General features: G+C 39.2%; 1 protein-coding gene across 1 annotated transcript in view; it reads right to left on the reverse strand.

Annotated features, from left to right (window-relative positions):
• FSTL4 (follistatin like 4) overlaps window positions 1–13,479 on the reverse strand; it is a 404,792-nt gene that overhangs the window by 243,710 nt on the left and 147,603 nt on the right. The window contains exon 4 of the mRNA XM_061613401.1: window positions 7,584–7,704. Within this exon, the coding sequence (XP_061469385.1) occupies window positions 7,584–7,704 (121 nt within the window). The remainder of the gene's footprint in view (window positions 1–7,583; window positions 7,705–13,479) is intronic.

The raw sequence follows: 13,479 nt of genomic DNA on the forward strand, positions 1-13,479 counted from the left end.
CAGACATTATTTTCATATCACTGCACATCACTAAAGAAGTTTTTGTTTAGGCAAGCCTACCCAGACATTTAATTTTATTATGGACATTTGCTTTTGAGACTGTTTATTATTTTATATGTCTGCTGTTTTTATAGTTCATTTTATTGCCACTTTTAATGAATATTTTATTCATTCCATTTTATGTAAACTATTCAGAGATCTTTTTTTTTATTCAGCAGTATATACACATTGCTAAGTAAATAAAAATCGTAATCACCTCAATCTCAATGGTTATCCATGAAAGCTGTTTATACATTCAAGAGTAAGTTATCCTATATTTTTATTTTAATAGGATTTATATCCTGCTTCATTATCAAAATTCCAAGCGGTTTACATAAAATGTAAAATCAGATGCAAAAATCAAGCTGACCTAATATATATATTATAAAATAAAATTATAAAATAATTATAATACATTATAAGATATATTATAAAATAAAATTACATATAAAAACATATGTCAAATTTACATATCTGGCTAGGCTTGCTAAAACAAAAAAGTGTTTAGCAGGTGCTGCAAACAGTACAGCGAGAGTGCCTAATCTGTTCACCTTGAGGAAAATGTTACTTGCTACAGGTGAATTTGCAAATGGCTGTTTCACTAGCCTGTTTAAAATCAATTTTTGCTCAGTTAATACTAATGACACTAGACAAACTTACTGCAGTTTCCCAGCAAGTTCTTAGTTATTTATTTAGCATAACTGTGCATGACATTTTATGGAATAAAAGAAGGCAAGTTTATACTCTTAAATATTGAGACAGATGAAACAACAGAGGAAGGGGAAGGAAGGAATAAACAGAACCAGTATGATTTGATGGTTAGTGTAGGATACTAGGGCTGTGAACACACTAGTCACCTACAGCAAAGCATTTCCATTAGCCACACCTGGAAGGACAATGGGTTGATCTGCCGATCAGTTGCAAAATCTCTTTGAAGTGAATTAAGAAAAAACACTCAAGCTGCTCCCACCAGGTTTTATAGTAAAAAATGGTGGGTCATGTGCGTCATGTGCCCCCGTTTTCAGAAAAGAGAGGTGAAACGCATTGGAACCAGCAGAACAGTGAGTGTATCTCTACCCTACTTCAAATGTACACTCAGCCATGAAGCCCACTGGGTGACCTTGGATCAGTCACTGCTTATTAGCCTCAGCCTAACCTACTCACAGGGTTATTACAAGGAAAAACTGGGAGGGGAAGAGCCATGTACATCACCTTGAGCTCCCTGGAAGAAAGGTAGGATATGAATGTAATAGTAAAATATATAAACAAACAAACATGGGGAAAATGTGCAATTGTTTTAGGCTTAGCTGCAGGCTGAGTTATTGCAGGGCATAGGAATTAGGGGGTGGTGCCAAAGGTGCCAAAAAGATATGTTTTAAGGAGGGATTTGTAGGATGTAACAGAGGTGGCACCTTGCAGGTGTTCTGGGAGGCAGTTTTAAGGATACAAGACAGAAAAGGAGAAAGTGATGTCTTCATCTGTGATTTATTTGGTACTGATAAGCATTCTCTTACAGCATTCAACAGGCAGGGATTTACACTGCATATATGTTCACAAAACACATCTAGCATCCTAAATCATAACATAAGTAGTATTTGCACCAAAATGGAAAAAATGTTTCATTGTGGGAAGAACAGGACGTCTAGAACACAGTCTGGCACACCCCATCACATACAAGAAAACCACCACCGTTTTTAAAACCTAAAGGTAGCCATAAAACTGGACAGTGCACCTCATCAAATCCACAAGGTTATACTTCCGTTAAACTGCTGCTGTATACAGATGAACAGCATGCTGGAACAGTTTAATACCACCACTTTGGAAGAGAGTAAATTAGATTTGGTGATGTCATTCAGGTATGATATTTATTAGATTGCAAAGCATGCTGAGCAATTACACTTTCAGAATGCGTGCTAACATTCCAAAAGGAAAGCCAACTTAATCTTGTGCAGACCAGAATAGTGGTGATGCTACTACATTGGTGCATGCCCGCCACAGATAAGTTGAGTACATTGCTACCCAATATCAAAACTAGCGGAAGGGGTGGGGATAAAGCCCCATTCATAAGATAAACAAGTAAAAAGCAAATCTGGCTGAAAATTTCATCTTCTGATTCAAGTTAATGAAGAAGAATCTCCCATCCTGCAAACAAACCAACAAACCAGCCTATAGCTGTTTAATAAAGAGTTCTTTGACTATTGAGGTTAGCAAAGATGTAAAAAATATGCTTTTCTCCTGTTGCACTCTGTTAATTCATTCCTCATTAAAAGCATGATTCCTTGAAAAATCATTCATCAAAGTACAAATCTATAATTTTGTTTTAAATCATTTCTTATAACAACATGGTTCTTTGAAAAATCATTCAACAAATCAAACCACAAATGCAGAATTTTAGATAGCATAAACTATATTAGCAGATAACATTATTAAATTAATATGAGTTTATTAAAACCTTATGCACTGATAAATAAAAATATAATTAATCATCATGAATCATAGTAATAACCTTATTGTCACTCTAAGGACTGCTCACATGACCATCTTATACGTGATTATTTTTTTCCCAAATCTAGTTTCTTTTTCACCTATTGTTGTTGTATTGGTGAGATTTGTATTTCTGGGCTTGTAAATACTGTATGCGATTTGGGAGCTGATATTGGCTGCCACAAACATAGTATTATGACCCCCAAATTCTTCTCCAACTTGGATTTTACTCCAAGCTGGAAAGGGATATCCCTTTTAGCTACCTCCCACCAATCTGCCCCTCCTTCTCAAAAAATCTCCCAACATTTCCATGGGAAAACTACACTTTCCGTTTACTACTTATACTCTATCATACTGTGCAACATTACATCAGGAAGTCTTCCCCTCTCCCTTCCTCCTGTTTGGCACTGTAGAAGTGCCAGCCCATTAAGTCAAGTGGAAGTGTGGAGGGGAGATTCCGACAATCAGAAAATGGAGTGGAAAGGGGATGAGTTTGTTGTACAGAGGGTTGGGGGCTCATGACAGTGAGGTTAACTGAATAACCTATTTCCTTGATTAATTTAGGCTTATTCAATAAAAGCTGGGGAAATATTGCCTATCCATACTTACCCCTCCACATGAGTGACAGCCCAACAAACAAACCCTGTGCTTCACACAATGCTTCACCAAACTCTTGTCAACAGAAAGACAGAGCTTTGTTGTGTGATATCCAATGCAATTCTGTTCTGTCTGGACACACTCTGATCAACACTGAATGAACTCTGGTTATCTGCTTGACACTGGGAATAATTGTTCAGAAGCAGCTCTCCAGTGGTTATGGTGCAATATAGCTCCTATTAGTTTGACAATGGACCATAGTTCAGTGTACATTTTACTACCCTATCATTTTGAACACATCTTATTAATTTTGGTCTTTCAGTAATGTTTTGCACCTGTCTCAGATTTCATTGCCTATTTAAAAATCAATGAACCACAAATACATTTAAAGGCCTGTTGGAATTTACCATATTTCCTGTGACTTTGAAAAACTATTGATCCAAATATGCTCCCCAGTAACTGCATGTCAAGTCTTTATAGCAAGTTTAATTCACTGTATACCCTTCTTAACACAGGAGGCTTTATGCTTTATTACATACCCAGTACTCCAGATAGGATACCATGAATTTAAAGTATCCATAGTGCAGATCCAGTGTAATAACCAAACTCAGCATTTCCTCCCAACCCTTAAAACCCCCCGATTACTTCATATTGGAATGCAAAAACAGCATCTTGCACTTATTTTTGTTTGCATTTAAGAAGGGCAAAAAGTCACCAGAAAAGGTCAAATGCTATTTCAGTAGATTTTTGCAGTGTCCATTTGACAAACATGGGACAGAAAAACATTCATGAAGCAAAATGCTACTGCTTATGTAAGTCTTGGTATAAAAAATAAAACCTTATTCTCAGGTTCTATATATCAAGGGGAGAATCATTTTCCAAATCTTATGACATCCAAACTCCTAAAAGCAGGTTATTGATACGCAAAGTGGCCTTGCCTGATTGACAATGACTGATAACGTAATTTCAAAATCCTGTTGGAAATGCTGCTGGTACTGTTGTCAGTTTCCTCTAGGGTCTAATTCCTGGTATAAGGCAATATATGACTTAGTAATGAGTGAGCTCCCCATGCCTCACCTTATCCCCCCCAAATTTTTTTTCCTCAGAGAATTAGTTGGGTTATTTCCAAGTGTTCAACAAAGCATCAAAAGGAGAGCTCACCACTAGCCATCCCTGGCAGACTTTCCCTTTCCCAAGCAAATTTACCTTTACAACAGTAGAGAGAGTAAGCCAGAAGCAGAGACAGCAGAGGTCTTATAAACCCCATTTTTCAAGTTTGAACACCTTGCTCAGAAGCATTCTTTGACACTGGGATGGATGCATAAAAACTACTTTCATTGAACTGGGAGGACATGGGTAGTAAAATCCTCCTCTACTGCAACAGAAATAGATGCCCCTAAGCATGCTCAGAACCATCAAAACAAGAATGGTGAGGCTTTTCCAGGCCTCTGATGTCACCAGTTCTTCCTGAATGTTCCTTCTGCTTTTCAAGGTGGATCACTCTGCTTGAGAAAGGAGGCATCTGGTAGGAAGGGCTGCCCAGTGGTGAGTCTAATATGATGTGGGCATGAACTTGGCTCGGCTCACAATGGGCCTAAGAATTCCAAATTGGAGGAGTTAATTTTCAACTCTTAGTCCTGAAATTGTGAAATCTGCACAAAAAACTTTAGAAATGCAGAACTCACCACCAGAAATACATTTGCCTTAACTAATAGTGCATGTGCAAAATAGGGGAGGGGAAAAATACCATAGCTAAGGCAATGCAAACTCTTGCTGGTGCAGTCCCCACTGAAGTGGGCTGGGTTACAGTGAGACATTAATATTTGAGTACGTTATTATGTATTATAATATTGTAACAATTCATCAGGGCCTAAGTAAATGCTATAGCATTACAAAAGAATGTTTTTGAAATATTTTAGAATATTTTTAATTGTAATCATGTTTTGGAATGTTTTAAACTGTCTTAAGAATGCTTTTCTTTTTCTTGTTAAATTGTTTTGTTTCTGTTTGCTGCCCTGGGCTCTTTTGGGTGGAAAGGCGGGATAAAAATTCAATAAATAAAATAAATAATAAATGTCTGTAACATTCCCACAGCATCCTTTTAAAAAACCCAAAAGTAGCTGCTGAAGGGAACATTTTGGAATGGATGAGATGCCAGGAAAGGGTTGCTTAATCCTTTCACCATCAGCCATTTTTCTGCACCAGATGAGCCCCCAAAGGCCTGATGTCACTGCACAGAATCCTGGGACTGGTGTTAGGGTCTCCACGGGTCCCTGCTGATACCTGTCTGAGGCTACCCTTTAAACTGTTTTTTTCAGTGCTCAGCATTGGGTGACTGAGCAAATGCCATTTTAATTTTTCCTAGTGCCTGTAATATAGGATCACACTGGGGCATTGTGGGAAATGAAAATAGCAGCTGTTCACCACCATGACAAGAGTGTAACAACTGTCAGATAATTCAAAAGGATAAGAGGGTGACCAGTGCTAAGCCTCTTTGACACTTTCTGGCCCTTCATGGAGTTCAAAATGTATGTTTGCAAAGTAGTTGAACATGCATCTGTTGCACTTGTGCTTCAGTTTCCGGGCCTGCGTTAACACATGTAACCTTTATTCTAGTGATGGACAAGAAATTCAATTCAGTTCATATCTGAAGCTAAATCTATCAAATTCACACTTTCTGAAATAAATATGAGAACTGAAACTCAGCCATCCTTCAAAATTCACACTTATTTGAATTTTGCAATGCAATTTGCCAACCAATATTTACAAAAATGCATATGTTAGGGGAAAGTGTACATAAAATGAATAGATGAATGAAAATAACGTCCAAAAATGCATTATATTAGGAGACATTGCTTGCAGAAATGTGTACGTTAGTCATGGCTATAAAAATGTGCTAGAAGAAAATCACACTACAATGCTGGAGAATTTTCATGAGGATTTTTTTTTAAATCACAAATTGCTGCAGAAATGTGGAGAACTGAATTTAAGATTGGAAAAATGAGAAACTGTGAGAACCAATATTGACAGAACTTTCCATCTCTATTCTGAGCCCATCACTCTGTTCCCTTTCCCATATCTGGCAGTAGTGGCTGCAGTGAAAGTTTATGGATAGGCCTCCATTATGTTTGCACTGAACTCAGCAAACCTGCCAGGAACCATGGGAATTGAAGAAAGGAAGGGGTTAGGGGAAAGGAAGGGGACATCAGCTGTGACAGGGGAAAGGGCTTACAGTGGGGTGACCACACTACAGACCAGTCCTAATTTCTTAAGTTGTCTGGAGGACTTGAATCACAGTGGGTTTGGGGCTGGGTTGATATTGTCATTGGAATCCGCCTTTCAAAAACAGGTACAACCATTTATTTTGGCCATTTCTGGATTAACAAATTATATAAGATACGGCACTTAATAGTTCTTTAAAAAATACTCCTTTAGCAGACAGCATGAAAACAGAGAAATAAAATAACTTTATATAACAATGTTTGAACACAAAACCTTTGGTTGGAAATACAATTGCTGAACACAATTTGGAGTTCCATTACCTGCTGACAACACCTATAGGTAAAAAGTCAAGTCCATGTAGAAATTGTCTTGCATACATTAAAACAGAATGCATAAGCCACACAATGGCAAGATCTCATTCTTCTCCATGCTAAAACAAACTAAGTGTCATCAAAATAACTTAGATGAAATCCCCATTGACAGATAAAGGAGAATTACAAATGATCACTGATAAACTGTTTTTGTGGACTGTAATAAATAACATGCATAATACTGCCACTAAGAATGAAACACTACAATAATCAAAGCCATTACTAAAGCAATCTTCCCCTGACATCTGTTCCACAAATTACTATTAACAACTTATTCACCAGACGAGGGGGAGAGAAAACCCCTACATTCTTTCAACACTTTCATTGGCATCACTCCCATATCTTCACTCTAGGCATAAGTAGATAGATAATTGCCTGCTAAGAAACAAAACCATATCACAGTGCTGAAATATAAAGGAAATGAAAATATGTTTTTCACCTCTAATTCTTGAGAAAGAATTAGATCTAACAATGTATTTTTTTTAAAAAGCATAAAAAGATTAAAAAAATAAACAGATATTGGCAATACAAGGATAGGATTAAGAGAAGAGTGGAAACTGCATGCGTTTTGTAGGAGAGATCCCTGCACACATTTGGGGGGGGGGTCGAGGGGAGAATTACCACCCTCCCCATCATCATTCAGGGCTTGTGCTGCTTGCTGTTTCTGCTGCTGCAATATTCCCTGGTAGCAGAAGCAAGCATTAATCTTTGCCTGGTGAGATTTGAGGGGCTCAAGGGGCAAAGATGTCATTTAGGCACCCTGCAGCATGAGAGGCCCCTCTCCTACCCTGCCTTCATTCTATCATGGGCTGCCAGCACATCTGTACACAGCAGATTCACTTCAGAAGAACAGCTACGGAATGCACTTACGGAATGCAGTGTAGAGCTCCTGTAGAGTTAAGTAACCATCATTGTTGTAATCATCAAATTGTAGAAGATCCTCTGGTGTACAATCCAAGAAATCTTCTTCCAGATTGTCCCTCTTTGTCAGCTGTCAAGAAGAGGAAAAGGGGTGGAATTATTAACATTTGTTGCCAGTTTTAATTGAATATACTGGAGAAATGCATGAAAAACTGAACATTGGTATCTTGGGGTCAGGGGGAATAGGTCATAAGAAATACATAAACTAGATGTGTATAGGCAAAAACTGTATTTTGTTAGCAATCTGCCTTTCCTGATGTTTTTCATCATTGCTTGAAGCCCTTGACAGCTGCCTTGTATTCATTGGCGGCTGGTGACCACTAGACCTGATAGGGCTGCTATGGGGGAGTGGCCAAGTTTTGGTTTTCTCCCCAACCTCCTCTCTTGCAAACATACTGTGGATACTTAAGCATTTCAGTTCTGCATATATTATCTAACTAAACTGTGAAGTGTTTTGCTTTGGTTCAGAAGGGATTCTGGCTGCTGTCACAGGAGTATCATGGATATCATGCCTAAAGATCTCCAGAGTTTCTTTTCCAAAAAATAAAGCCAATCCTTTAAATGGTAAGTTCCTGTCACTCAGGAAAAAAAGCTATGGCAGGTGGGGAAAAACAAGAAGTCAAAATGTTAGAAAAAGGAGTCTTTCACACCATACAATCAGTTCTGAACACTGTAGCAGGACACTCCACAAGTTCTTCCACTATTCACACAAAGTATATTTAAGTCTCTTGGTTTATATAAAAGTAGGGCTTTGCTTGACTTAAAATTCCTTCTCCATTCGATCACCCACATTTGCACAGGTTCCACCTCTCCACTCAAAATGAAATTGGGGCTAGAAATCTGCAACAACCTCACACATGCCCTGCTGATTGGATTACCAATGCTAGGATGTCTGTGTTATCAACTACTCTTCTGGGCTCAGAAAGAAAATAAACATCTGGCCTTCTTTAAAGTACTCCTAAGCCTTTTTGTTTTAATTAAAATAATTATAATAAGTTCTTACTCTTATTTTATTTATTTATTAAATTTATATCCCTCCTTACTCCAAGAAGGAGCCCAGGGCAGCAAACAAAAAAACTAAAATGGATGAAACAACTATCAGGTGGATCCACAGTTGGCTCCAGAATCATACTCAAAGAGTGCTTATCAAGGGTTCCTTCTCAAACTGGGCAAAAGTAACAAGTGTGGTACCACAGGGCTTGGTCCTGGGCCCAGTTATTTAACATTGTTATTAATGACTTGGATGAGGAGGTACAGATCATGCTTATCAAATTTGCAGATGATACAAAATTGGGGGGCATAGATAATACCGTGGAAGACAGAAACAAAATTCAAAGGGACCTTGATAGGCTGGAGCATTGGGCTGAAAACAACAGAATGGAATTCAACAGGGATAAATGCAAAGTTCTACACTTAGGGAAAAGAAACCAAATGCACAGGTATAAGATGGGGGATACTTGGCTCAGCAATACGTCATGTGAGAAGGATCTTGGAATTGTCATTGATCACAAGCTGAATATGAGCCAACAGTGTGATGTGGCTGCAAAAAAGGCAAATGCTATATTAGGCTGCATTAACAGAAGTATAGTTTCCAAATCGCGTGAAGTATTAGTTCCCCTCTATTCAGCGCTGGTTAGGCCTCATCTTGAATACTGCATCCAGTTCTGGTCTCCGCACTTCAAGAAGGATGCAGACAAACTGGAACAGGTTCAAAGAAGGGCAACAAGGATGATCTGGAGACTGGAAACCAAGCCCTATGAGGAGAGACTGAAAGAACTGGGCATGTTTAGCCTGGAGAAGAGAAGACTGAGGGGAGATATGATAGTACTCTCCAAGTACATGAAAGGTTGTCACATAGAGGAGGGCTGGGATCTCTTCTCGGTCATCCCAGAGTGCAGGACATGGAATAATGGGCTCACGTTGCAGGAAGCCAGATTTTGACTGGACATCAGGAAAAACTTCCTAACTGTTAGAGCCATACGACAATGGAACCAATTAGGTAGTGGGCTCTCCGACACTGGAGGCATTCAAGAGGCAGCTGGACAGCCCTCTGTTGGGAATGCTTTGATTTGGATTCCTGCATTGCGCAGGGGGTTGGACTTGATGGCCTTATAGGCCCCTTCCAACTCTATTATTCTGTGATTCTATTATTCTAAAAACACTCTACAGCCTCTTAAAAACAGACTTCATAATTAATACAAAGCTCTTTAAAAACATACTAAAACAAAACATCTTAAAAAGATATTTTTAAAACATCTTAAAAATCAATTTCAACACAGAATCAGACTGGGATAAGGTGCCTACTAAAAAGTCTTGTTGAAAGAGGAAGGTCTTCATATTTAAGGGGAGGGAATTCCAAAGGGTAGGTGCCACAACTCTTATCCCTATGGGGATATATTATCAAAACCTTATCAAATATTCTGATACTTTAAACAAATAAAAGGGTCCAGTCCAGCCCAGTCCATTCTTGGGGTAGTTTGCTACCAAGAATCTCTTCTCCCTCCCACCCTGAAAATAAAAAGGTCCAGTTCTAAAAAACAACCATCTGGCTAATCCCATCCTGCAAAAAGGGTGCGAGGGCAGGATGAAGCACTAGTCCACAAAGGAGGAGAGTGCGGGGACACGGATGGCTCATAAAGCCGGCCCAGCATTCCCCCACAATGATCCCCACTGGGGATGCCAGTGTGGTGTAGTGGCTAAGGTGCTGGACTACGAACTGGGAGACCACAAATCCCCACACAGCCATGAAGCTCACTGGGTGACCTTGGGCCAGTCACTGCCTCTCAGCCTCAGAGGAAGGCAATGGTAAACCCTCTCTGAATACCGCTTACCATGAAAACCCTATTAATAGGGTCGCCATAAGTCGGGATCGACTTGAAGGCAGTCCATTTCCATTTCCCCCCCCCATATAATATGAAGTTTCCCAGTACTATTTCAGAGATGGGAAGGGGGCAAATGCAGCCTCACAAGAATGCAGAGGGCCAAGATCCTAGCTGCCAGGGTATTAAAAAGTTTCCTGATATAGTCCAAGAGCTCTTGTTTTCTCTGTAATTCCATACTCGGTTCATTCGGTGATGACAATTTCAAGTAACATCACTAAAGACCCTTCACCTACCCTGCAATATGCTCAATAAAAGTGAGATCAACCATAACTTCCAGGATCAATCTTTTAAAGATGGAAATTTCCTTTTGTCTACTTTTATATTGAAAATTGATTAACTCTTCTTAATCCTGACAAGCTCCTCTGAAAGAAACCACTTTAGTAGCTACGAATTCAGTAGATTTATGAAAGTGACTCCACAGATGCATTACAGTTTTGAATTAAAATAACATTTCAATTATGACAGCTGTTAATAAATTTGTATACTCACAACTCATCTGCTATTTCATAACAATAAGGCTGGAGTGTGGGGGTGGATTGCAATCAAATTTCTTCAGTGACTGAGACTGGATTTGGATCAAGAACTAAATGAACAAAAACTGACCTTCCTTCCTTATTGCTATGGGCATTTGTCCTTCTCAAAAGAATCATTCAATACTAATTGGAGTAAATTAGTTGGCACTTCTCCAGGGCTAAATGCCAGTTTTCCTTATCTTTTCGCATTTTTGTTTTTAAACACTTCAAAATTGAGAAGGGAGAAGGATTTAGCAGATGTGCAGGTGGTTCTCTAAAGCTGCATAGGTAGTTGCTGCAATGAAAATATTGTCTACATTTTAAAATGCTTCTCTATCTTTCCTCTCAACTGAGTCTCCTAAATCAACAGAAGCAATTCTTGGTCAAGGGTTCCTACTTCATTTTTTGATCAATCATTTTTTATATAATTGTTATGCCTTTTACCAGTATTCAATATACAACAGCACTGATAGCATAATAGAAGGAAGTCCGCAAAGCCGTCATCTTATATGAGGGCCAGTTCAAATCAAGCAACAAGTTGCATGTCTAATTTGACAAATGAAAGTGATACATCATATATAACTACAAGCCATATCCTGAGATAGAATTCTTTTATATAAGAGTAACTACAAGATGGAACTCAGGATGGGCTATGTAAACAAAGGGACAGGCTAAATTCTCCCAAGCCTCCTGCCAAATTCTCTACAAGCCTGTCTGCAAACTTGGAACATAAGAACATACGAAGCTGTCTTATACTGCGTCAGCTCAATACTGTCTACACTGACTGGCAGCAGATCTCTAGGATTCCAGACAAGGCTCTCTCCCAATCTTAGCTGGGGATGCCACGGATTGAATTTAGGACCTTCTGCAGTGCAAAGCAGTTGCTCTACCCTGAGTTATGGCCCTTCCCCAACTGGGCACAGTTTGAAAGACAACACCTGCCTGAAGGTTGTGGTAAACAGTGTGCAGTTCAGTCTCCATCCAAATGGTGTCCTTTACATCTCTTTACTTTTCCTACATGTTATTGGCTGCCATTTGCTCCTGTAAAGCTTTGCACTTTGAGACATCGCTACAGCATAGGGAAAAGTGGCCACTCGTGCCTTTCTCTGCTTGCTCTGGATTCCACTGGCAGAAAACCCACAGGAAGGAGCAATGTACAGGTCTCCGAAATAAAGAGGTCTTTTCTCGATTTAAGCCAGATTGTGTTGCACTTTAGAATGACCAAAAGAGAGAGCCTTAGATTTAATGATGCAGATATGAGCATATCTGATTCTCAATGGAAGGCATTGCAAATGGCATAAAACAGGATTAGGCCACACCTCACTGGTGTCCCTGAGTAGGGTTGCCAGGTTCTTGGCCTGAGACTGATCCTGTATATTTAGGAGAAGAGAAAGTCAGCCAAGTGCAGGTGTTCTTGCAATGTTGTAATGAGAAAAACCAGAAGGTGGAATTATTTCTTCCCCCCTCCACAACTTTGAAAGATACAGAAGACCTCTTGGTTGCCTGGCCCAGCCTCCAAGAGGTCTTCTGTATCTTTAAAAGTTGTGCAGGGGGAAGGGAGAATTCCACCTTGTGGTTTTTGTCATTACAGTGTTGCAAGAACACCTACACTTGGCTGACTTTCTCTTCTCCTAAAGATACAGGATCAGTCTCAGGCCAAGAACCTGGCAACCTATCCCTGAGTGAATTTCCTTACTTTTCCCCATACAAATGAATGGTTGCTACTTGCTTCTATGGGAGAAAAGTAAAGTATTGCACTGTGGAGTGGTTGTGGCAGTGTGGCTAAAAACAACTCACAACTCATGATATTGAGTAGCCCAGCCTATGCTGAAAGAGAATGTGTATCACAGTGCAACCCATGTCTCTCTGCTCAAGACCCTTGGCAATATTCAAGCCCTTCCTCCAAACACATCTATCAGTTGTAATGATGGGCATTTCACTAGTAAGATAATGAAAACAACTTCTTTCATTCCATCAGAACATACATCATATATAGTGGCTATTCCTAATACAGGATTACATTTACACTTTGCTTTGTCAGTGAATCACACACGCAATGATGGTTTCCCAAGCCTGACAAATATTATATCTGTGCTCAACCAATCAGTGCTCACTCATGAGTTAAACAGGCATTGGATATTATATGGTCTGCCCTGTTTTGATCCATCATAACAGTTCAGCCGGGGAGATGAATTTGTTAAACAGCTCATTCAAAACATCTCAATATGTCATGCTACTGTCACAATTAAGATATGCAGATGGTTAATCCTAACTAAGTGAGACTGACTAGCAGTATGTTCCAGCACATAAACAAACATAACGGACAACAAAAGAAATGTTATGTAAGGGTCAATCAACATTGTAGTTATGATGTAAGTGGCATGAATCTTTGATCCTCCCTATATGCTCCTGTTTTGTGTTTTATGTTGAAATTGCAATGGCCATAATGGC

The sequence above is a fragment of the Rhineura floridana genome, chromosome 3 (assembly GCF_030035675.1).
Source record: "Rhineura floridana isolate rRhiFlo1 chromosome 3, rRhiFlo1.hap2, whole genome shotgun sequence".
NCBI lineage: Eukaryota > Metazoa > Chordata > Lepidosauria > Squamata > Rhineuridae > Rhineura > Rhineura floridana.